General features: G+C 45.6%; 1 protein-coding gene across 2 annotated transcripts in view; it reads right to left on the bottom strand.

Annotated features, from left to right (window-relative positions):
* Positions 1–23663, bottom strand: part of GATA4 (GATA binding protein 4) — a 49616-nt gene that overhangs the window by 5284 nt on the left and 20669 nt on the right. Inside the window, exons 2-3 of one of the 2 annotated variants that reach the window (XM_027087975.1) lie at positions 8157–8326; positions 7010–7135 (exon numbers count right to left, since the gene is read on the bottom strand). In XM_027087975.1, coding sequence (XP_026943776.1) covers positions 7010–7135; positions 8157–8326 — 296 coding nt within the window. The remainder of the gene's footprint in view (positions 1–7009; positions 7136–8156; positions 8327–23663) is intronic. The other variant, XM_027087974.1, reaches the window with a different exon arrangement.

The following is a 23663-nucleotide window of genomic DNA, read 5'->3' as shown; positions in this document are numbered from 1 at the left end:
TCGGGAGCAGTGGGGACAATGGCGGAGAGACTGCCCTGTGGCCAATGCCTGAGTCCTTTATGACAGCACTTTAGGGCATCTGAATTCTCCTAAACAAGCAGTGACTGTCGGGCATCACACTCCTGAGCCATTCAAGATGCCTAAACAAGTGTCGGGGGCAGGCCTGCAGGGTCATCTTTCTACCATTTTAGAAGAGTGTGCCTGCCCCACATCTGGCTTCTTTCAGGCCTGGCCAACCAAATTGTTTAGCCCCTGGTCTGTGCTAGTCTCCCATATGGGACTAACAGAGGCCACACCCGCAAATACAGAAGGACAAGTGATGACCACGTCGGAGATGTGAACATGGAATTGTTAAGAAAGAAGTGCAGGGAATTCCCTGGCGGTCCAGTGGTTAGAACTCTGCACTCTCACTGCTGAGGGCCCGGGTTCAATCCCTGGTCAGGGAACTAAGATCCCACAAGCCGCGCATGGTGCGGCCAAAAAAAAAGAGAAGTGCAGTAGCATACGTGAACTCGAACTGCCTTCTAGTCAACTGCGAGTCAGATGAGACAGCACTCCCACTCGTGGAGGAAAGTATCCTCCCCTCCCTGCCCTGCCTCCCCCTACCACCCCTGCCCCCCGCGCCCACCTCTTGAAGACCATCCTGACTTCAGAAGAATCCTGTCCTCATGTTTATCCTCATCCACCTCAGTACTTTTTAAAAAAAATTGTCATAAAATGCACATCACATAAAATTTACCATCTTAAGCATTATCAAGTGTGCAGTTCAGTAGTGTCAAGTATACTCGCATTAATGGATAAAGTCACCTGTGACAGTATAGTGTAAGGAAAGGGAATGCTTTCTAAAAAGACTTTGCAGATTTTCATTTTGAATTTTAAGTGGCAATTTTGAATTTCGGCTGCCAGTGCCAACCTCAAACCTGTAATTCTTAACATAGACGTTAAGATTGTACTCGTAATTATGATCAGATATATGTTGATTTTCCTAACTTGGTGTCAGTTTCTAAGGATAAGTCTCCTCTTAGATGCCATAATTAAATGTGTTTAGAGGGCTTCCCTGGTGGCGCAGTGGTTGCGAGTCCGCCTGCTGATGCAGGGGACACAGGTTCGTGCCCCAGTCCGGGAAGATCCCACATGCCGCGGAGCGGCTGGGCCTGTGAGCCATGGCCACTGAGCCTGTGCGTCTGGAACCTGTGCTCTGCGGTGGGAGGGGCCACAGCAGTGAGAGGCCCGCGTACCACAAAAAAAAAAAAAAAAATGTGTTTAGAGCTGATGATAAATTTCTTAATCTTAATTATTCTGGGAGTATTGTCCTAGAGACATTATGTTCTTATGAAAATTCCAAATACCAAAAATGCCACAGGGTATTTTGACATAGCATAGTGATGGTGGGGAGAAGAAATGCATGTGACTGAGAGAGTCACTAATTCAGTGTTTCTTAAAACTTTTTTTTGTTTGTTTGTGGTACGTGGGCCTCTCACTTGTGGCCTCTCCCGTTGCGGAGCACAGGCTCCGGACGCGCAGGCTCAGCGGCCATGGCTCACGGGCCCAGCCGCTCCGTGGCATGTGGGATCTTCCCGGACCAGGGCACGAACCCGTGTCCCCTGCACCGGCTGGCGGACTCTCAACTACTGCGCCATCAGGGAAGCCCCCTTAAAACTTTTTTTCATCAAGCCCACCCCAAAGCCTTTTAAACTTTTTTTTTTTAAATAGTGCCCCAATGAATTTTTTTTGGCCGTGCCACATGGCTTGTGGGATCTTAGTTCCCCAACCAGGGACTGAACCCGAGCCCTCGTCAGTGAAAGCATGGAGTCCTAACCACTGGACCGCCAGGGAATTCCCCCAATGAATTTTAATATCATAGATATGCTGTATATGTATTATATCTGCTTTATACATGAAAAGACTAGGGGTTTTTTTTGGTCCTACTTGGGGGTGACACCACGTGACACCATCCCCATTTGAGAATGCGCATGCTAATATATCTTTTTTAAAAGGAGAGGGGACCTAGTGATAGACATTTGCACTGGCAGATGTATCTCTATGTGTGTCCAAATCTTGAAGCAGTATTTTTTTCTGCCAGCGTCACTAGAAAATAGAAGAACTTTGTTTTCTGCCAGTCACCATCTTTTAACAGCTGTGCTTTATACCCTTCCCACCATAGGCATCAGACAGATCATTTCCCACTGGCTTTGGAGGTCTTGCTGGATTCTTACTTGATTTATAAATGTACCATAAATAGAATCATTCAGGTTCCTTCTCATTTATAAAAATCAATTAAAATCCTAGGTGAATGAATTTATTTTAATTAAAGTTTTTCATCATAACACGTTGATAAATGGCACTGAAATTTTACTGATGAGTCGACTGTCATATTCAAGTAGGCTGCTTGCAGGAACTGATAGAACTATTGGTTGATTTAAAATGTAACACAGATGCCAAAGTTTTAGTGTACATTATTACCTAGACTACTGCATTATCTTTGTAAAAATTTCCTCAGATGCTATGTACAGGTGCCATGTAAAATAGGCTAATGTGCATTTCTATGAGAATTCTGGTAAACTGCCTTGCTATGATTTTTCATGTAAAGTATGTCCTCTAGTATTGATACAGAGTATGTCTATTCACCAGTCTACTGAAACCTAGTGGTTTAAAATATGATTATTAAGAAACAAGTTTTTGGGCTTCCCTGGTGGCGCAGTGGTTGAGAGTCCACCTGCCAATGCAGGGGACACGGGTTTGTGCCCCGGTCCGGGAAGATCCCACATGCCGTGGAGCAGCTAGACCTGTGAGCCATGGCCGCTGAGCCTGCGCGTCCGGAGCCTGTGCTCCGCAACGGGAGAGGCCACAACAGTGACAGGCCCGTGTACCGCAAAAAAAAAAGCAATAAGTTTTTAAGAAGACTTTATTTAAGTGGGATCTAGAAGATGTGATAAGTACTTTTGACTTCAAAATAATGAATTTGTAATTGGCCTCTGTCTAAAAACTTGAATTGCAGTGGATTTGTACCTAAACACAATCCTATGCGTAATTGTATGAAATTTGGTGTGGTTCAGAAAGGCTTTCCCTCCCCACTTTTTTTCCTTCTATTTAACTGTGGGCTATTAGCAGCCATATCAAATCCAATCATTTTAATTTTCCAATGCACCTATAATCCTTTTATCCTTATTCTAAGATTATCATTTCACCTCGTAATGAATTGAAAAAATGGTGAGGATACTTTACAAATTCCCTCAATCACTGTCAATTTAGTAACTCTTTTTTTTTTAAAATAAATTTATTTATTTATTTATTTTTGGCTGCTTTGTGTCTTTGTTGCTGCGCACGGGCTTTCTCTAGTTGCGGCGAGCGGGGGCTACTCTGTTGCGGTGTGCGGGCTTCTCATTGCAGTGGCTTCTCTTGTTGTGGAGCACGGGCTCCAGGCACACGGGCTTCAGTAGTTGTGGCACGCGGGCTGTAGAGCATACGCTCAGTAGTTGTGGCACACAGGCTTAATTGCTCCGTGGCATGTGGGATCTTCCCGGACCAGGGCTCGAACCCATGTCCCCTGCATTGGCAGGCAGATTCTTAACCACTGTGCCACCAGGGAAGTGCCCCAATTTAGTAACTCTTAATAACCTTAGTTAAAGTAAAAGCTCAACTGCTTGTGCCTACTATAGAGCCGTTGAGGAGACGTGGCAACAGATCTGCTCAGTCCTTTGCTTTGTAGACTTTATCTAGAGGGACCAGTCAATATCTTATTCAACTATGATATGATTAGAATGGTTATGGTTGTATTATTGCAGGTCTGGGAACTATGCATTAAATGTGTCTAATGAATTTGGGGTGCTACAAAGTTATCAAATATAACTGAACTGTTTCATTTTAGGGAATTTCCAGTCAGTGTAACCATTTTTAAATATTTTAGGATGAAAATAGTTTAAACCGTTTTTTTAAGCTTGAAATCCTGAAGGCTGTGCTTCAAGTTGACTTAGAGGTAAACCTATTGGGGAAATAAGTGACCCACTTACAGACTGAAGGCCTCTATTACTTCAGAAAGATGTTCTACATTTTCTGGCATCCTAAGAATAAGATTTTATCTCTGTAAGTACACCTCATTTCCATTCTAGTTAGGACTAATGGATCCTCGTGTGGCAAAGAGCTGAAGAATGGAGAAAACTGGATAGCTGATAATCCAAATAGTTCTTAGCACTCTGAACAACCCCAAGTACAGCCATCCAAGCCAGTAACTACATTGCTGCATTATTTCTTTGTGAAATTTGCTTCTTGTCTGTACCCTTGAAATTGAATAACATTTCATGAGACTCCTTAAAAAAAAAGTATACTTGCATTGCTATGAACCATCACCACCATTCACCTCCAGAACACTTTTCATTTTGCAGAACTGAACTCTGCTCATTAACTGGTCACTCCTCATTTCCCCATCCCTTCAGCCCTTGGCAACCACTATTCTACTTTCTGTCTTTAAGAATTTGACTCCTCTGGGACCTCATGTAAGTGGAATCACACTGTGTTTGTCCTTTTGTGACTGGCTTCTTTCATTTAGCACCATGTCCTCAAGGTCTATGCATGTTGTAGCCTGTGTCAGAACTTCCTTCCTTTTATTTTATTTATTTATTTTGTGGTACGCGGGCCTCTCACTGTCGTGGCCTCTCCCGTTGGGACGCGCAGGCTCAGCGGGCATGGCTCATGGGCCCATCCGCTCCGCAGCATGTGGGATCTTCCTGGACCGGGGCACGAACCCGTGTCCCCTGCATCGGCAGGTGGACTCTCAACCACTGTGCCACCAGGGAAGCCCAGAACTTCCTTCCTTTTGAAGGCTGAATAATATCCCATCGTATGTGTAGACCACATTTTGCTTATCCATCCATCCATCAATAGACACATGGGTTGCTTCCACCTTTTGGCTATTGCGAATAATGCTGCTGTGAACATGAGCATACAGATGTTTGTTCGAGATTCTGCTTTCAATTCTTTTTGGATTTATACCAGAAATAGATCGCTGTATCATATAGTAATTCTATTTCTAATTTTTTACAGACACAATCCTTTTAATACCTGCATAATATTCCTCTATCAGTTCCTTTTATCGTTCCCCTATCGAAGAACAATAGTTTCTTTAACCATTTTCCTCCCAAAGGTGTTTTTCCTCCATTTTCATTATTACAATGATTCAACAAGTATCCTTGTATACACTTCTTACAAAAGTTGACCCTTGAACAACATGGGTTTGAACTGCATGCATGGGTCCACTTAAATGTGGATTTTTTTTTCCATAGTAAATACTACAGCACTACATGATCCGTGGTTGGTTGACTCTGCACATGTGGAACCACAGGGAAGGAGAAATCATGTACACGTAGGGCAGACTATAGGTTAGAAATGGATTTTTGAGTGCAGAAGGTCGGCACCCCCAACCCCTGCATTGTTCAAGGGTCCATATGTTTTCTTATGAGTATTCTTAACTATATTTTTAGACTTTTTTTTTTTTTTGGCTGTGTTGGCTCTTTGCTGCTGTGCGTGGGCTTTCTCTATTTTTAGACATTTTTAAGCTCATTATAACAAGAAAACATGAAAAGATGCATGAGATTAAGTTAATAACAACCCCTCCCATCTTACTACTATCAATCCTCTGCCCATGAGGCAATTGGAATAACAGCCTGTTTCTTACATTTTAAAAAGTTCTCAAACATGTGTGCACACGTACATATCTGTATACATATGTATGTGTATTCATCCGTCCAAAAGTGTTCAATGTATATATAAGCAACTACATATAAATTATGTTCTCTCTCTTTCTTTATAAAACTGGAACCATGCTATGTACAGTGTTCTGCACAGACTTCGTTTTTAAGCACTATGTAATGGAGATTGTTCCAAATTAGAACATAAAGAGCTTTGGTAATTCCCTGGCGGTCCAGTGGTTAAGACTCTGCACTTTCACAGCCAAGGGCCCGAGTTCGATCCCTGGTTGGGGAACTAAGATCCCACAAGCCGTGTGGCCAGAAAAAAAAGAGGCTTGTAGAAGCTCTCTGTATTCTGGAAATATTAATCCTTTTTCTCATGTATGTGTATATTGGTTTTACTTTCTTGGGGTATCTTTTTCCATACACTAATATGAAATGTTATACAATCAAATATATCTAATTTTTCTTTTATGGCTTAAGAGTTTTGAAAACTTGCTGAAGAAAACGTCTCCTCCCACCCTTAAGGTTATATAAATACTCCCCCTCTACATCTTCTTCTAGCATTTTTATTGTCTCTATTTAAAGATGTTTTACGTTTCATATGTTTAATACATCCAAGTTTGTTTTTGCTTTTGGTAGGAGGTAGAGGTCAAGTTTTCTTTTTGTTTTCCAGATTGTGTCAATACAGTCATTCTTAAAAAGCTATCCCTTATCCATTGAATTGTTACCTTTGTTATATATCAAACTACCACACATATAGACTATTTTTTAGTCTCTTCAACTGTGAAATGGCAATTAGACTTACGTAACGTTAAAGATGGAAATGATGTTCCATAGCAATGTCTCTGCTATGGTCTGAATGTCTGTGTCCCTCTCAAATTCATATGTGCACAAACCTAACATGCAAGGTGATGGTATTAGGAAGTGGGGCCTTTGGGAGGTGATGCGGTCATGAGGGTGGAGCCTTCATGAATGGGATTAGTGCCCTTATAATAGAGACCCCACAGTGCTCCTTTGCCCCTTCCACCAAGCGAGGACACAGTGAGAGAAGTCTGCCACTGGACAGGGGTCCTCCCTCAACCCTGCTGGCCTCTGATCTCGGAGCTCCAGCCTCTAGAACCATGGCGGTTAATTGCTATTGTTTAAGCCGCCCAGTCTATGGTATTGCTATAGCAACCCTAACGCACTACGACAGTCTCTAAGGTCCCTTCCAGATCTACATTTCTTTGTTAAGGAGAAAATGAATTATGATCTGCAGGGAGGAAGAGGGGTGAGACCCGAGCGGTGGAGGAAAGCACGGGACACGGTCGGGGGACCCTTACGCCGTGGAGCTTCATGTAGAGGCCGCAGGCGTTGCACACGGGCTCGCCCTCGGCGTTGCGGCGCCACAGAGTGGTGGTGGTAGTCTGGCAGTTCGCGCAGGAGAGGCCCACTCGGCGGGAGGCGGACTGCAACACAGGAGACAGACCCTTCAGGTCCAAGGACGAGGACACGCAGGTGCCGCAGCATCTCGCTTCACCAGCAGCAAGTGTGGGGCACGGCTGGGTGAGAGTCTCAGACCAGCCACCGCACCGGATGCTCGGATGCCGCGTCCCTAAGCCTCTCCTGGGGGCGTGGGAGCAAAAGGGCTGTGCTGCAGGGGATGGCAGATCTTGGTCATAACTGCGGCGTCAGCAACGTTATCAGTCACTCGCGTCAGGGAAAAGCCCAGGAAGCCCTGCACACTGTAGGCAGAAAAGTTTCTCCCCAAAGTAGAACGAATCCGGGCCTCAGGGGCCGGGAGTGAGAGGGGACGAGGAATTACTGTGTCCGAGTGTCTTCAAAGACTGACCTCAAGAAAGGGAAGCACCAGGGTTTATCCCCTCTGTTCTTCTTTCCCTAATATCTGTGGAAAGCTAGTTCAAATTGGTCAAAATCAAATTTTAGTAGAAAAGACCAGGAAACTAGGAGACATAAACTTGGTTCCAACTCTTCCCCAGCCACAGGGCCCAGCATGCCCCACATAATCTCCCTGGTCTTTGGGTTTATCAACGGATCAACTGAAAACAGGGTAAGTCACGACACAAAGGATGAATTAGCCTTCCTTGTGGAGTTGATGTGAACATAGGCGATACACCAGACAACGCTGGGTCGGGGAGCAGGAAGTCTGGACTCTGGTCCCTGAGGGGAGACTCAGTGTCTAAGTGGCCATGGGCAAGGCCATTAGCTTTTCTGAGCCTCACTGTTCATTTCTGCATAACTAAGGGGTTGAACTAAATGGCCTGGACCATCCTCGTAGCTCAATCCAACTCTGAAGGTGTAAGAAATTACTATTTGCCACTCATCCAGCCCTTAAACCTGCACCTTCTCTGAAACATGACTTGAAGCCCCAAACTCAAAACCAGGAATTTCCCACCAAGGCCGAGCCCTGAAGCCAGGAGCTGACAGAAGGAGAGAAGCCTGGCTGCTGGGCGCGCGGCACTGGCTTACCAGGCGGCGCTGGGGCTTGATGAGGGGCCGGTTGATGCCGTTCATCTTGTGGTAGAGGCCGCAGGCGTTGCACAGGTAGTGTCCCGTCCCATCCCGCCGCCACAGCGGGGTGGACATGGCCCCGCAGTTGACACACTCTCTGCCTTCCGAGAAGTCGTCAAACATATCTACTGGGTGGGAAACAATACAGAGGATTAGTTCTCTGTTTATGTCAGAAATCTCACAGTGGAGAATCTAGACACCAAGGAAATAATGCCCTCTCCTTGCAAGGAGTGGAAGATGGATCGCTTTGGGCTGCCTGGCTTTTCCTCGCTTGGCCCTAAGCCTTGGGAACCGGCTCAGAGGGCTGTCCTAGCAAGCGGACCTTACCCCCGGCATCCCAGACACAGCAGGCTCTCCCTGGTCACGCGAAAGGGAACAGAGTGTGGCAGAGACCACGAGCGCCTGGATTTCTCTCTTCAGAGCCTGGCGGGGGCGGGGTTTCACCTAATACTGAGTTCCACTCAAGACCTTCTTTCTCTCTTTTTTCCCTTTCAAAATTGAGATTCCATTTCCTTTTCAATAAAAATATAATAAATATTTACTTCGGGAAAATTAAATGCTGGGATGTGTAAAAAAATATAGGAATCATACATAATCCTGTAACTCAAAGATCACCATGTTATTAACATCTTGTTCTGTTAGATCCTTTGCAACGTTTTACATATTGACATATTTTTGTCTACTTGAGGTCAAGCTGTATCATTTTGAGCCCGTTTTTTCACTTCATACCAAAGCATTTTCCCACATCAGAAATTCTTTATAAACGTATTTTAGTGTGTATTACCCCATGCTAGGACTGCACCATCCTTTATTCTCATTGGACTTCTACTTAGCCAGTTTCTGACTTTTGTAGACCCGCTCATTTTGAAAACTAATCTTGGCATTTCTGCTTATTCCTTAGGATACTCCCCCTAGACGCAGAATTACTGAGCCAGAGGGACTATCTTTTTCTGAAAGTTCTTGAAATTTTCAAACTTTCCTGCAGAAAAAGGCTGTAACTCATTTTTCTCATTTCAGTGTATCTGTATGATATGCTGTGTCATAGCTTGACATTTTCCTTGCTTATTGGAACATAAAATAAAGGTGCATATTATGAGCAATGATGCTTTAGAGTGGAACCCGTCCACAGGAACGTGGCCATCCCTGCCATTTCCCTGCACTCACTCACAGGCCCCTCCCTCCCCATCCCCTTTGTCTTCCATGTCTATAGAATTTAACAATTGACTCATCTCACTCGTGGCCATTTCAGTCATCCTGCTGAGACAGGCTGGGCCAGTTTCCTTATTCCTTGTGATCTACATAAAGTCTGGCTCAGAACTTCCAGAAGTCTCTCTGACTCCATGTATACAAAATGCTTCCTATGTTGAACATTTTTATATCCTTTCTAAATTTTCTGTCCCTAAATACAGCCACCCTGGTGTTCAGATTGTTCTTGTCCCACTACCAGAGGCAAAAGTGGATTTTTCTCTAGTTCAGGGGGGAGACTTGGGGAGGAGGGTAAGAGCTCTCCCTCCATCAGCCTAGCCCCTTACCCTGGGGTTTAAGGCCGCACATTCTGCTAGTTCTGTGGCCTCGCTACCTGCTCTGAGGGAACTCGGGCTGGAGAAGAGGATGGTGGAGGCCCTCTCCTCAACTCTGGGTACACAAACAGTCATTTGCACCTGCAAACAAGTAACTATGAGTAAACAGTGTGCAGGTGTGAGGGGCTGTTTGCTCAGGCCGGGGAGCTGAGCACACATCGGTCACAAGAGAGGCTATTTTTGCACCTGGGTCACACTGAGAACCCTCCAGCAAGGTCACCTGCCTTGAGAGCCGCACATGACACGATGACTCCTGTTCTCGGCTTGCTTCCCCAAACCCGGGGGGAGGCGTGGAGTGAAAAACCTGCATGTCACCCTCCACCTGCCCTTGCCCGGTGGCCCTGCTCCCTCGGCCCAGCCTTCCAGTGAGGGGACTGGAAAGGCCAGGGGAGCTCACAAAAGGCCCTCAGACCAAGGAGGGGCGCTGGCAAGGTCCTCATTTTGTAGAGTGTTTGCAATCAACACTAGATGGCGCTACAGCCCCTAAATTGATCCTCTGCATTCCTGTCCAAATCACGACGGAGGGCTTTTTACATCACCTTTCCAGTCCAAACAGAGCACAACCTAATTAGTCTATTTTTTTTTTTTAACAATGAAAAAATTTAAACATATTAAAAAGTGGCCCAAATAGGAAAATGAGCTCTTATTTAATCACCATCCAGCTTCCAACAATTAGTGGCCAATCTTGTCTCATGTACACCTCCTCCACCCACTTTCCCCCATCCTGATTTCTTTTGAAGAAAATCCCAGACATTCTGTCATTTCACTCATAAATATTTCAGAACGTGCCTCTCACCGATGAAGATTCACACTCTTTTCCTTTTAAAGATAAGCAAACCAACCTCTTTCCTATGTTCCAGTTCATCTAAAGAAGGCTGCACAGGGAGAGGGTCTTTCTCCATCCATTCCTCTTTTCTGGAGGGGAGATTCCCTTTTCTCTTCATATGTATTGTTTTACACCCAGGACAGGATCTCAGCCCAGGAGCCTCCCTAGCAGTCCTGGTCTCTCTACTGGTTACTGGCCTGACTACCTTGAGAACCCAGCACCAAGGCTCGCCTTAGAAATGCCTTCTTGCCACACAGAATGGGTTACACAGTCAAGCAACCATTTTACAGGCTGGGGGAAGGCACTGGAGGTTGGCAAGTGTGTATTTGTCACCGACAAATACTTACTGAGCATCTGCTCTTTCAGCGCTCCGACAGATGTCACAGGAGCTCAGAATGCTAATGACCTGGTTGGGCAGATCGGGTCAGAGTATCAATAAGGAGTAAATATTACTGGATTCATTTGGGCCACATATCTTAAACAAGGTGGGCATTACGGTGGCAGAGATTTCTTGCCTAGGGTAGGAAGTGCAGAAGTCCCAGATTGAAGAGTCAGGTGTTACAACAGCAGCCAAAAGAAGGATGGGGAGGTGAAGGCCGTGCTTCCTAAAAGCATCCCTCAGGTGCACCACGTCTCCTTACAACCCACCACACCTCCAAATGGGCAAAGTTTCCATATCTTCTACCAGAAAATCTTGCCATCCAACTCCCTCAATGGAACGTTACATAATTGTAAATGATGATGACAAAGACAACCTAACAATAAAGAAAAATGCCTACCTCCCATGTTAAATGAAAAATGCATCACGCAAAACACCAAATACACTGTGATAGCAGCTGAGACTACCAGGAAGGGGCTTCTATTAGGCTAATCAAATTGTATAGACTTTTCATTTTTTTAAAATTTTTTTATTTTTTAAATTTACTCAATTATTTTTGGCTGCGTTGGGTCTTCATTGCAGTGCACGGGCTTCTCATTGCGGTGGCTTCTCTTGTTGCGGAGCACAGGCTCTAGGCACGTGGGCTTCAGTAGTTGTGGCATGTGGGCTCAGTAGTTGTGGCGCATGGGCTTAGTTGCTCCGCAGCATGTGGGATCTTCCCGGACCAGGGCTCGAACCCGTATCCCCTGCTTTGGGAGGTGGATTCTTAACCACTGTGCCACCAGGGAAGTCCCTGGACTTTTCATTTTTTAAAACACCGTTCTGTAATGTTATAATTGCTTACTTTTTAAAATGTGAAAAAAAAATAAGAATGAAACAAAAAAAAAATTTTGATCACCTCAAGCAGCTCCCAGTACACTCTGGGAGAAGGGACTGTTTTGCTCTCTTACATCTGACACATACATATATTTCCCCCCCTTGAACTGAAGAAGGGAGAGAAAGAGGTTCAAACCCTGCTGTTTAGCACCCACTCTGGGGGAAGTGGGAGGTGACAGGCTGGGAGCCCCAAACCAGCACCATCATCTGACGCTGTGAACCTTGCTAATAACCACTTCATCAGACATGCACTGGGTGGAACTTCCCGAGGGCAAGTGGGCAGCAGCCTGATTTCTAATAAGGAAGGGCACAGCCATGGCCTTGAATTACGAAAGCCCCACCCACCCAGTGCTGGGCATCACGGGAACTGGACCAACCACTTAGAAGGCAGTGGGAATCCAGCTCTCGGAAGTGGGTCAGCTTTACCCCACATTCAGAGGAAAGACTTGTAATAATAGTTGTAAAGTACTTTGTAAATAAGAGGAAAAACTCACAACAATGGTTGTTAAGTGCTTTGCAAACACCAAATGAGATAACAATGATAGGTTATTGTCAGGGTTGGAGGGTTTGGGACGGAGTGGGGACAACCAGGGAGAACCTTGGTGCCTGGATATTGGGGGAGGGACAGATAAAAGAGCCAGGAGATTTGGGAATCTGACCTTTTCTCAGAATTGTAAATTGTCTATCACTCTCAGACTTGGTCCAGTTTGAGACTTGTGGGCAGGGAATGAACTTGCAGGCAGGTTGACTGGTCTCGGGGTCTGCTCATGGGAAATGTTAATTCATGATCATTTTAGCAACCAAAAGGAGAAAATGAATTGTGCCCTCACCCCAAGAATGGGGGTCTAACTCCTCACTTCCATCCATGCCCCACTTAAAAAAACTCTTTTTAAAGAGGGGAACAAACCCAGCCTGATTTCTTCGGCATCTAATTTAGTACCGATAGTCCTAGGAACTAAGGCAGACTACTCCCACCCAAGTGCCTGAAAGAAAAATGGGGGCCAGGAGGTTGAAGGATCCCACCCTGACTTCCCCACGGAGAGCTGACGCAATCACGGGTAGGGACCTGACCTCTCATGCCCGGCTTCATCCATCTCGGGGAACCCACCCACAGGCCAGCAGGCGAGTCAGGGCTGGGAGGAAGAACGCCAGGAGAGGAAGAGAGGGGAGGTGGAGGGGAGGAGGGAGAGGACTCAGAGGCCGGGATAGCGGTTGGCAACACCCACTGGGCGCGGCCCCAAAGCTGGTTTGTCTCCTGACTGCTGGAGAGAGAGCTCAGGCTGAGGGATGGGGCCATGCGTGTGCCAGCCTCTGGGTCAGAGCCACAGAGCCTGGCTCTGCGCTGAGCTCCACCACAGGGGTGTCCGTCACACCCTCCCTCTTTGGAGGGGCTTCCACTTGCTAGGGGAGCTGGGTCTTGAGCCCGAGCCCGGGTGGGAGAGACCCTCCTCTCCCTCACCCCTCAGGTGCTGAGTCCATCTGGTTTCTGGTGGGGAGCCCAAACATTTGCCGTGTGTGTCTGCTCTACCTGCCTCTGTAGCATGTGCTGGACATAGAGGTATACTAGGTAAAGTTGGGGCAAAAATCTCTGCCCAAAGTTGTTTCCGTCTAGCTGGGGATGCACAACTCAAAGCAAATAATTACATTAAATGTGACAAACTGCAATGACGCCTGGACTGCATCACTACCCGGCCCCCCCCTCCCCCCAGCAGCACATCCTCAGCCATCCTAGATCTCTCTGCGATCTGCAGAGGGAAGACACACAAACACAACGGAAATTACCCATGCCCAGGGTAGCGACTCAGTGCTGCAAATTAAGGCCGGCAAAGAGAGGGGAGGGGCCGCCCCGGAGACCTCCCGGAGCCAAAGGGGCTTCAGGAACAAAGTCCCCAGCCCCACCCAGACGTCCCATGCTGAACCCCAGCCCCGAGTCCCATCCAAAGTTCAGCAGAGATTGTGCCTGGATTTCCTGACAGGCCCGGCTCTGTCCCAGGGGCTGGCGCCTGGTGAGAAGCAAACAAACCCGGAGGTTTTGGGGCAGCTCCTGAGGCTTCAGTCTTCTGGGCTTCGTCAGGCCCAGCCTGTGACAGGCTGCTGCTGCGGGGAGGGCGGACACAGCTCAGGCAACGTCCAGCTGGCGGGATTAGAGCACCTACTTTGGAAGCTCCTGCCGAATAGAAGCGGTTCCCGCTGGGCTGGGCTGGAGCTGCCCTGCGGAGCCGGAGCCGGAGCCGGGGGCCCTGCCTCTGGGCGCCCAGAACAAAACGCTGGGGTTCACAGAAAGCATCCACTACATCCCGACCCGATCCACGAGGGGCAGACAGCTTTAGAAACTTACAAACAAGGAAGCTGAGTATAATCTATATGAAACATTTAGCACACTACATTTCTGGATAGCCACAGAATAATATGAGAGACCTTTAAACTTTTCTCCGGGTGAATACTGTAATTGTACTGGAAATAGATTTCCACCACAACCCCCAACACACACACACACAGACACACACACACACACACACCTCTCCAGCATTTACCTAGGACCCTGGCTTCAGGCTTGAGGTGAGAGTTAAAGAATGAGTCAGGTTAAAAAAAAAAAAAAATCACAAAGAAGCAAGGACATTCTGAAAGGAAGGAACAAAAGCACCAAAAACAGGGAGGGATGGAGAGAGAGAGAGAGAAAGAGGGAGAGAGAAAGAGATAGAGAGGGAGGGAGGGAGGGAGAGAGACAGAGGAAGGAAGGAAGGAAGGAAGGAAGGATGGAAGAAGGAAAGAAAGAAAGAAAAAAGAAAGAAAGAGAAAGGAAGGGAGAGAGAGGAAGGGAGGGAGGAAGGAAGGGAGAAAGAGAGAAAGAGAAAGAGAAAAGGGGAGGGAGGGAAAGAAAGAAGAGGTTGAAGAACAACTCTTGCTATGACAGACTGGAGGAAAATATTTACAGCATATTCCCAAGAGTTAATACCCCTAATAAGCTAAGAAAAATTACACCTCACACAGAGAAACATGAGGAGAAGACTTCACTGGGCAACCAATGCCTGTCACTGAAGGAGCTGTGGGAAGAGCCAAGCCTCTATCTTTCCATTCTGTGGACCACCTGCTCCTCCCTTGAAGATCTACAGGCTCCCAAGTATCTACCTTCACTCCTACCTGGTCTGTGTGCACAGTAGGGGCAGAGTGGGAGGGAGGCCCGGAAAGAGGAATGTCACTGGGGTTCAGAGAAGTTAGGTCTTGCCCAGGAAATAGAGGAGCTGGGATTTCAACCCAGACTGACTGGGCAGCCTCTTAACCGTGGGCCCAGAGTCCCACCAGCTCCTGCCGGCAGATAGATGGCTTGACCATCCTGTCAGGGACTCAATTCTCTTCCCAGCAGCAGACAGTATCAACGCGAACAGTTCAAAAATTAGTAAGTGAAAGACAGTCTAGGGTCGCAACATGGCATGTTAGTGGCAAGGACCACAGGAAGTCTAGGACGCAGGTATGCCCTGTTTACCCAGCTCACCTGATAACAGAAGCGTCTCAGGGCACGTGTGTTTCAGTGCTCTCCAGCGCACCAGCTTGGGAAATGCCTCCTAGCCTGCATCTTTGTGGCCTTCAAGAATCCCCACATGGGCTTCCCTGGTGGCGCAGTGGCTGAGAATCCGCCTGCCAATGCAGGGGACACGGGTTCGAGCCCTGGTCTGGGAGGGTCCCACATGCCGCGGAGCAACTAGGCCCGTGAGCCACAACTGCTGAGCCTGCGCGTCTGGAGCCTGTGCTCCGCAACAAGAGAGGCCGCAACAGTGAGAGGCCCGCGCACCGCGATGAAGAGCGGCCCCCGCTCGCCGCAACTAGAGAAAGCCCTCGCACAGAAACGAAGACCCAACACAGCAAAAATAAATAAATAAATAAACAAATTCCTACCCCCAACAACAACAACAAAAAGAATCCCCACATGTAGGGATATAATTACAGTGTAAAAATTTCCCCACGACAGATGGGTCAGTCACTGGCCCAGGAGAAATTTCTCGGTGCGTTAGAATTCACAGTTGGCCCTCAGTGACCATGACGTCCTGAGCCTCCTGCATTGTGCAAAGTTAAGTCCATGATGGATACAGACTGCCACGCGGCTACTTAGGGTTCTGTGGTGTTAGGTTCTGAGAATGTGACTTCGTTTGCCAGATCTGGAAGTTAAACACCCGAAGACTCCCAGGAGAGGGTCACTGTGGCCCTTCCCACCTGTGATCCACGGGCTGGGAGACCGTCTTCAAAGTAGGCAAATGAACTGAGCAGGAAACACTCAAAGATTGTGTTGTGTTATAATTTCTATTGTAAAACTCTTGCTGACGTCGATAGTTTGTCCTTCTAACAATAAGTGTTTTTACGAACACTGTTTTGCCCAGTGGTCTCCTCGTCCTCTGTGGGCTCCCTCCTGTCCATTTCTACCCAGTGGATGAGCTGCCTGGAGTCTTCCCCGAGGGGCCTGGGGAAGAACCCTGCGGGACGTTGAGTGAAGACTAGCCAGGGTCTCTCTATAGGCTGCTGCGTTCAGCAGACACCCTGTCCTGTAGCCTCCACCCTCTTAAACCCGGGACCACTGGCTCTCCTCCTTTCTAACACCCCTCGGGCTGGGTTGGATGCCACACACCTCATCATCCAGAATGGCACGCTTCTGAGGGAAAGGTGCTTATTACCAATTATTCTGGGACAAGAGGCTTAAAATCAGACGTATGGCCACTTGCGGCCGAACTCCAGGTATGAGACCTACCACCCTGACACGCTTACTCCCCCGTGGTCCCCTGCACACTCGTTTCTCCCCAGTGCCACCACCTCCCAGGCAGGGTGCATGCAGAATGCAAGGAAAGGGGTGCCGAAAACTGCTCTAAATGCTGGGTTCTCTAGTTGGTCACTGACATCTCCCAGCTCCCTGGGTTCAGGCTGGGTTCAGCCTTCGGCTCGGCTACAGCCACGGGATCCCTGGGTGGCCATCAGCCATTGAAAATGTTTGCTACTTCCCGGACTCCGGGTACCGAGCCCAAACCCTACCCTTCCTTTTCTGGGCCTGGTAAGTTCTGAACAGCCCCTCATCCTGGTCGCCCTGTGCTGGCTCTAAGGCTTCTGGGAGGGCAAGCACGCAGTCTCGAAAAACTAGAAGAGGTGTTTGGGTGACTCCGTGGACGTGCAGTGGAAGAAACCAAGGTCCAGAGATGGTGAGTCACTCACTTAAGCTTCTAGAACATTTCGTGACCTGATCTTTGCCCTGCGAGCACCACGCTGCTCTCAGGCTGGGTCACTCCATCTGCAGTGCTCAGCACACAGCAGAAACTCAGTGCATTTTGACCGATCGGATTTCAACAAATCAGCATCCTAAAGCCTCTAACGAGGCAGCAGCAGGATGGTGTCAATCTGAAGGCTCTGCCCCCGGCCTGCCTGCCTGGCCACTAACATGCATGTTCCTGGACAAACATCATAATTCGACTGACAGAATATGTGTACATATAATTATATATACAGATGGATGGATGTGGAAGAGTGCTCCGTGATGCATTAAAAACCAGCCCACACTTGCTAGTGATAAAACTGCTCTAATAATTCATTAGTATACATCAAAAGGACCCCATCACCACCACACAGAGAGACAGAGGAAGAGAGAAATATTTATTTTTAAGGTGTTCATGGCAGGGCTTCCCTGGTGGCGCAGTGGTTAAGAATCCGCCTGCCAATGCAGGGGACACAGGTTCGAGCCCTGGTCCGGGAAGATCCCACATGCCATGGAGCAACTAAGCCCATGCGCCACAACTACGGAGCCTGTGCTCTAGAGCCCGCGAGCCACAACTACTGAGCCTGCGTGCCACAACTACTGAAGCCCACGTGCCTAGAGCCCGTGCTCCCCAACAAGAGAAGCCACCGCAATGAGAAGCCCGCGCACCGCAATGAAGAGCGGCTCCCGCTTGCCTGCACGCAGCAACGAAGAGCCAATGCAGCCAAAAAATAAAATGTAAATAAAATAACTTTATTTAAAAAAAAAAAAGATGTTCATGGCAAAACACTGGAAACAACCCAAATCTCCACTGATAGGGGAATGAGTAAGAAAACTAAGCTGCAGTAAAAAAAATATGAAAATTTGAGTTGATTTTTAAAATGACAATTACATGGACTATGTTTAGATTTTCTCTTCCTATAACACAGCTCAAATTCATTAAATCAGCAGCTAATTAAATAAGCATCTCTGTATTTGGGGAACAGGGCTAGAGGCAGAGGGAACAGCAATGCAAAAGCCCTGAGCTCGGGGGAAATGGATGGTTAAAAATAATATCATGTACCGTGAAAGAAGCTGGTCACAAAAGACCACTGAATGTGTGGTTCCATTCATACGAAATGCCCAGAATGGGCAAATACACAGGGACAGAAAGTCGGTTAGCGGTTGCCAGGGGCTGGGGGAGAGGGAATGGGAGTGACTGTTAATAGGTTCAGGGTTCTTCTTGGAGCGATGAAAATGTTCTCAAGTTGACTGTGAGACGGATGCACAACTCTGTGAATATACTAAAATCCACTGAATTGCACACTTTAAATGAGTGAACTTCACAGAATGTAAATTACATACTACTTGCATAATGCATATTAATAAGGCTGTTACAAAATAACTAATACCATTTTTTCCCACATATACTAGTGTGTATCTGTGAATCCCAAACACTAATACAATTTTTAATTTACTTTTCAAAAGCATCTCTGCCTAGGAGTCGAGGGATTAGAGAGATGTCTACTTCATTTCTTCAGTTTCCCATGATCCTCTCATTCCAGTGACAAAGTGTCTTCTCCACTGTGGGCCCAGGTGCCTCCCCTCCCACAAAGGTGGCCCTCTCTGGGCTCGGGTATCCACTATGGCACAGACTGTTCTTCCCACCCCACAGAGGGAAAGACGAAGGTCCTTTCCACAGGGGGCACGACCAGAAAGTGTGGGGACGTATGACAAGCTAATGAGAAGCTGCCTGCCCATCTTGCTGTGGACAAAGTCCGGCGCTGCTTCTGGCTCCTTGGAGTCCAGGCCTCCTGCCAGCCTGCCTCAGTTACCTAATTGTGCCCTGGGAGGGGGGTGTGGGGAAACAAGCAGGCAGATATTGATGGAGAGCAGGACATGGTACTGCCTGGGGCTAGGGAGATGGGCAACATGACAATATCTCAGGAAGAGTATAAACACTTGCACACTTGATCTAGAAATTCCACTTCCAGGAATTTATCCTGCAGATGCACTGGCGCTTGCGTAAAATGGCTGACGTACGGGGATACTCAATGTGGCATTTGTTTCTGCAGTGGCCGAGGACTGGGAAAACAACTTATATGTTCATCAATATGGAACTACTGTCAACTCAGTTAGGGTGCACTGTGTAGCCATAAAGAATGAAAATCTTTTACACACTGATATGGAATTCTTTCCAAAATATACTGTGAAATATTAGAAGGTACAGAACAGGGCATATGACACTCTCTTAAAAAAGAAGAGGTAGGCATCTATACACAGATTTATTTGTATGCACAGTAAAAATACCTCTAGGAGGATGGACAAGAAACTGATAATAATGACTTGCTTCCAGGGAGACTGTAACCTGGTAGCTCAGGGATACTGTTCACTGTATGTTCTTGTGAACATTTTGAATACTGAACTATGCTAATTTACTTCCTAATTGCAATAAATAATTCTTTTATAGGTTAAATAAAGTAATAAAGTAAATGAACATGCCCTGACTAGCATCGTCACTGTTTCATGCAGTAATAGGTTTCATTTAGAGCAGGGAAGTTTCCCTTTTTTGATTTCCCACAAGAGCATCTTATCTCCCACCATTTTCCAAGTGGGTTCTCAGTCTAACTGACCCGCTGTCATCTCTCAGAGCACCCTGGTTCCTGTCCCAAGGGCCCCCCAGCCTTGCCTTCTCGGCAGGCTTAGGCCCCAGACCCCGGCGGATCTGGCTTGGCTTCTAACGCTCAGTTACACCCATGCACACCGCTTGTTTAGACCTTGTTCCTTTTATTAATTAGAAAGACTGAGAGGGAGCTATCGCCAGGCCCTTTATCAGGGCCATAGGCGGAGACTTATACCAAGGCAGTCTGGGCCCATTTGACTCTGCAACCCCTCTTTAAGCTTGTGACAAGCTGGCAGGAGGGAAAGGAAATACTGAACAAATTGGCAGACCAGCTCCCTCAGGGATCAAGACAATGGGTCTGGAGGGAAAAGGCTTTTCCTTCTAGCCCAGTGGCCGTCAAAGGGAAACAACTTTCCTTTCACCTCCTGGAATGGCAGCAGCCAGCCAGCCAGCCGGGGAGATTTATGGAGATATAATGTGACCTCTTTATTGCTCTGAATGCTAGGGAGGCATTTCAGGGGAGATTTATGCCTTTTAGAAGGGGAGCAGCGCTACGGTGTAGAACTGTGTACACGGGACTATTTCCCCCTCTGGGGCTTTCTTGAGGATTATTTAATCAAACTAAGGTTAAACTCAATCACCAGCACTTTATATCTTCTTCTCCTGCTAATCCACCTAGTTACCCTGCAAGCTTTTCGCATGAAATGTGATTCTAAGGAGAGTCAGGAGGGCTCTGTTTAGCTTTGAGTTCACTTGACGTAAAACAAAACAAAAAATAAGGATGAAGATCGCTTACAGCAGGGCTGGGCGACGGTGTCCCTCCCTAGCGATGGACCCAGGCAGCATTCGCTGTACCCGCCTATGACCAGGATCTTTTTTGTAAAATGGGGGTGTCAGACCACATATCGAGGCCCTTCCTAGTTCTAAAATTATCCAGATTAGTATCAGATCAAATGTATAAATGACTCTGCACCAGTGATTTTGATGTCACTTGTTTTTTTTAAGCTGCAGATCCATTTCTTCAAAGAGAATCTTATTTAGGAAGCTTGACATAAAAAGACAGAGAAGTGCAGCTGATTGGGTGAAAGGATGAACCAGACTCTTCCCAAATCCCCCTGGACATATCTATATCTACTCACAGTGGCCTTGAGGAAAGTCCTCCAACCACTAGAGGGCGCAGAAGTATAGCTGCAGGAGTGTTTCTCAGGACTCTCTGCCTATGATGTCAATGGGGTCCAGCCTCTGCTTCAATATCACAAACTACATTTACCAGATTTAAAGGCTGGGAGTAATGAGAACCAATTCCAGAAGCAACTGGAGGCCAAAATGTTCAGCAACAGTAACGTTACCTCTCTTGCTCTGGTCTCCGCAACTCAAAAATGAAATATTTGGAAAAGATGATTTCTAGCTCCCTACTTTTTGAATCATCTAACTTGGCCACCACATTGTAACTCTTCTCATATATATATTTATTTATTTTCCCCTAATTTATGTTTAAATTGTATACATCATAACTGCTATAAGAATTCAAATACTCCAATAAAGATGTTTAAAAAAAAAAAAGAATTCAAACAGTACAGAAAGATGTCACATGAAAAATAAAAGTCTCCACAATTACCATTATCCCACTCCTCAGAGGCAACGGTGGCTAACAAATTTTCTATTTCTAGACATTTTCTGTTATTAATTATAATTTTCATTTTTAGAAATTTAGAATTACAGAAAAGTACCAAAAGTAACAATCCCTTTTATTCCCTATCAGCATCTCTTAACCAACCACTATTTTGAATTTAGTGTATATTCTTCCAATTCATTTTTATACTCTTACACACATATATACGTACCTCTGAACATTATAAGTATGGCTTTGTATAAATTTACATGAATGCGCTCACACTGTACATTATGTTTACAAATTTACTTTTTAAAAAACATGGAATATTTCAGTAATTGAAAAGAAAAGAATATTAAAAGACTCCTGAAGCCAGCACCTAGCTTTGTTAAATCTTAACATTTTACCATATTTTCTTCTGATTTTTCAAAGAAATAAAGCACTGCAGATAGTTGACTTCTGTGTATCCATCCCATGATCCCCGTCTCCTCCTTCCCTCAGTAGAAAAAAACCTCTATCTTGAATAGGTTTATCATTCACGTGAATGTTTTTACTCTGGTAATATATGTGCATACTTTTTTAAAAGCAATATGTAATTTTTTTTGCATGTTTTAAACTTCATAGAAATAACATGATTTGTATCCTTTTTATTTTTCATATTAATATGCTTCTGCATTTTAATTATGTTGATACATGTGGAGCTACTTTATTTGAGTTGCTTTATACTTTTCCATTATATTCACATATCATATTTAGTTTGTCTATTTCATTATTGATGTATATTCAGGTAGTTTTCAATTTTTGCTGTAATAAATGCTGCAACAGGCATCCTTGTACATATCTCTACGATATATTAGGCACGTTATAGACATGTTCAAAACCTTCCATCCCCTGTAGTTATTGACGGCATGTGCCAGGCTTCTAGAAATTAGTATGTTAAACTGAACCAACTTGATGGGAGTAACTATCCACTGGACTTGTTTTCCAAAGAAAAGTACTGTTTAGAGTAGCAAAATTATAAGCTTACCTAGACATGTTGTAAAGTCCTTGAAAAGTAACTCAGAGCCAAGTTTTGTGAATTGGAATGCAGTGCTCAAGTCACATTCTGCTTTAAAACTTGTAACAGATAAAGATGAATTAAAGAGAAAAAATATATATATTCAGAAAACACTTATGTTTGGTTTTGGTGCTGTTTAACAATGTATCAGACAGCTTTTGTAGGTTATGCTGTAACAAACAATCCCAGAATCTCAGTGGCTTACTATATTAAAGATTTATTTTCTGCTGTTCACATTACATGTCAGTTGTAAGTTGGCTGCAGTTCTGTTATATGTGTGTGCTTCGCTCCAAGACCCAGGCTGAAGGTGCAACCTCTGTCATACAAGCCTCATGGCGGAGGCAAAAAGTGATGTCAGAACTACATAATGACTCTTACAGCTGTGTTTGGAATCTGCACAAGTGACTTCTAGTTACATGTCATTGATCAAAGCAAGTCTCATAGGCAAGCCTATGTTATCAGGGTTGGGGGATATAATTCTGCCCCGGGAAGGGACACCTGGAAGAACAGTACCATCTGCCCTGAATGTAAATGGGATCATACCACACAGACTCTTCTGCAGTTTAGTTTCTTCATGGAAACTCATGTAGTTGGATATTTTCCCATATCAGTACAGATCTATCTCACTCTTTTAAAAGGATTTATTAGTTTTACACTGTAAAGGTATAAAACATTTATGTTCTAATCCATAATTCCCACAGTTGTTTAGCTGTACTTTGATATCGGAAAGGGTACATCATTTAATGACAGTCTTTTTGTACCACAGCTTCCCCTTTCCTAATGCCTTGGCTGAATTTCAGCAAGTAATTTTTCATTACTACATACAGCAGGGCTGTAATGAACATCATTGCCTTAATTTCTGCCAGTACCTGTTTATTTTCACTTGTTTTGATTTCTGATAGCACAAGTTCTCCCTTCTTACGTTTTCTTTATAAAAACGATCTTGGCTATTCTTGCACAATAACTCTTCCACATAAATTTTATAATCAGCTTGACAAGTTGTATTTAAGAAAGCCTGTTGGGATGTTTGCTGGGACTGCATTAAATTTATAGATTTTGTTTTGGTGGGGGGGAATTTGGAAGAAAGAATACTGCTAAGTTTTCCAATCCGAGAACATAGTATCTTTTCCCACTTATCCATGTCTTTTTAAAATATGTCTTTTAAATGTTATAGCTTTCTCCATAGTGATCTTACATATTTGTTTACCAAAGTTGACTATTTCATCTGCAAATAATGAAAACATTGGCTCTTCCTTTCCCATCTCATCTATTTTCTTACCAGGTAGGTCTACATGGGCTGGAA

Source organism: Aethalodelphis obliquidens, unplaced genomic scaffold (assembly GCF_003676395.1).
Source record: "Aethalodelphis obliquidens isolate GAN/ISIS:26980383/991018 unplaced genomic scaffold, ASM367639v1 scaffold61, whole genome shotgun sequence".
Lineage (NCBI taxonomy): Eukaryota > Metazoa > Chordata > Mammalia > Artiodactyla > Delphinidae > Aethalodelphis > Aethalodelphis obliquidens.
The sequence above is the reverse complement of the archived record's forward strand: the minus strand, read 5'-3'. Positions and strand labels throughout refer to the sequence as shown.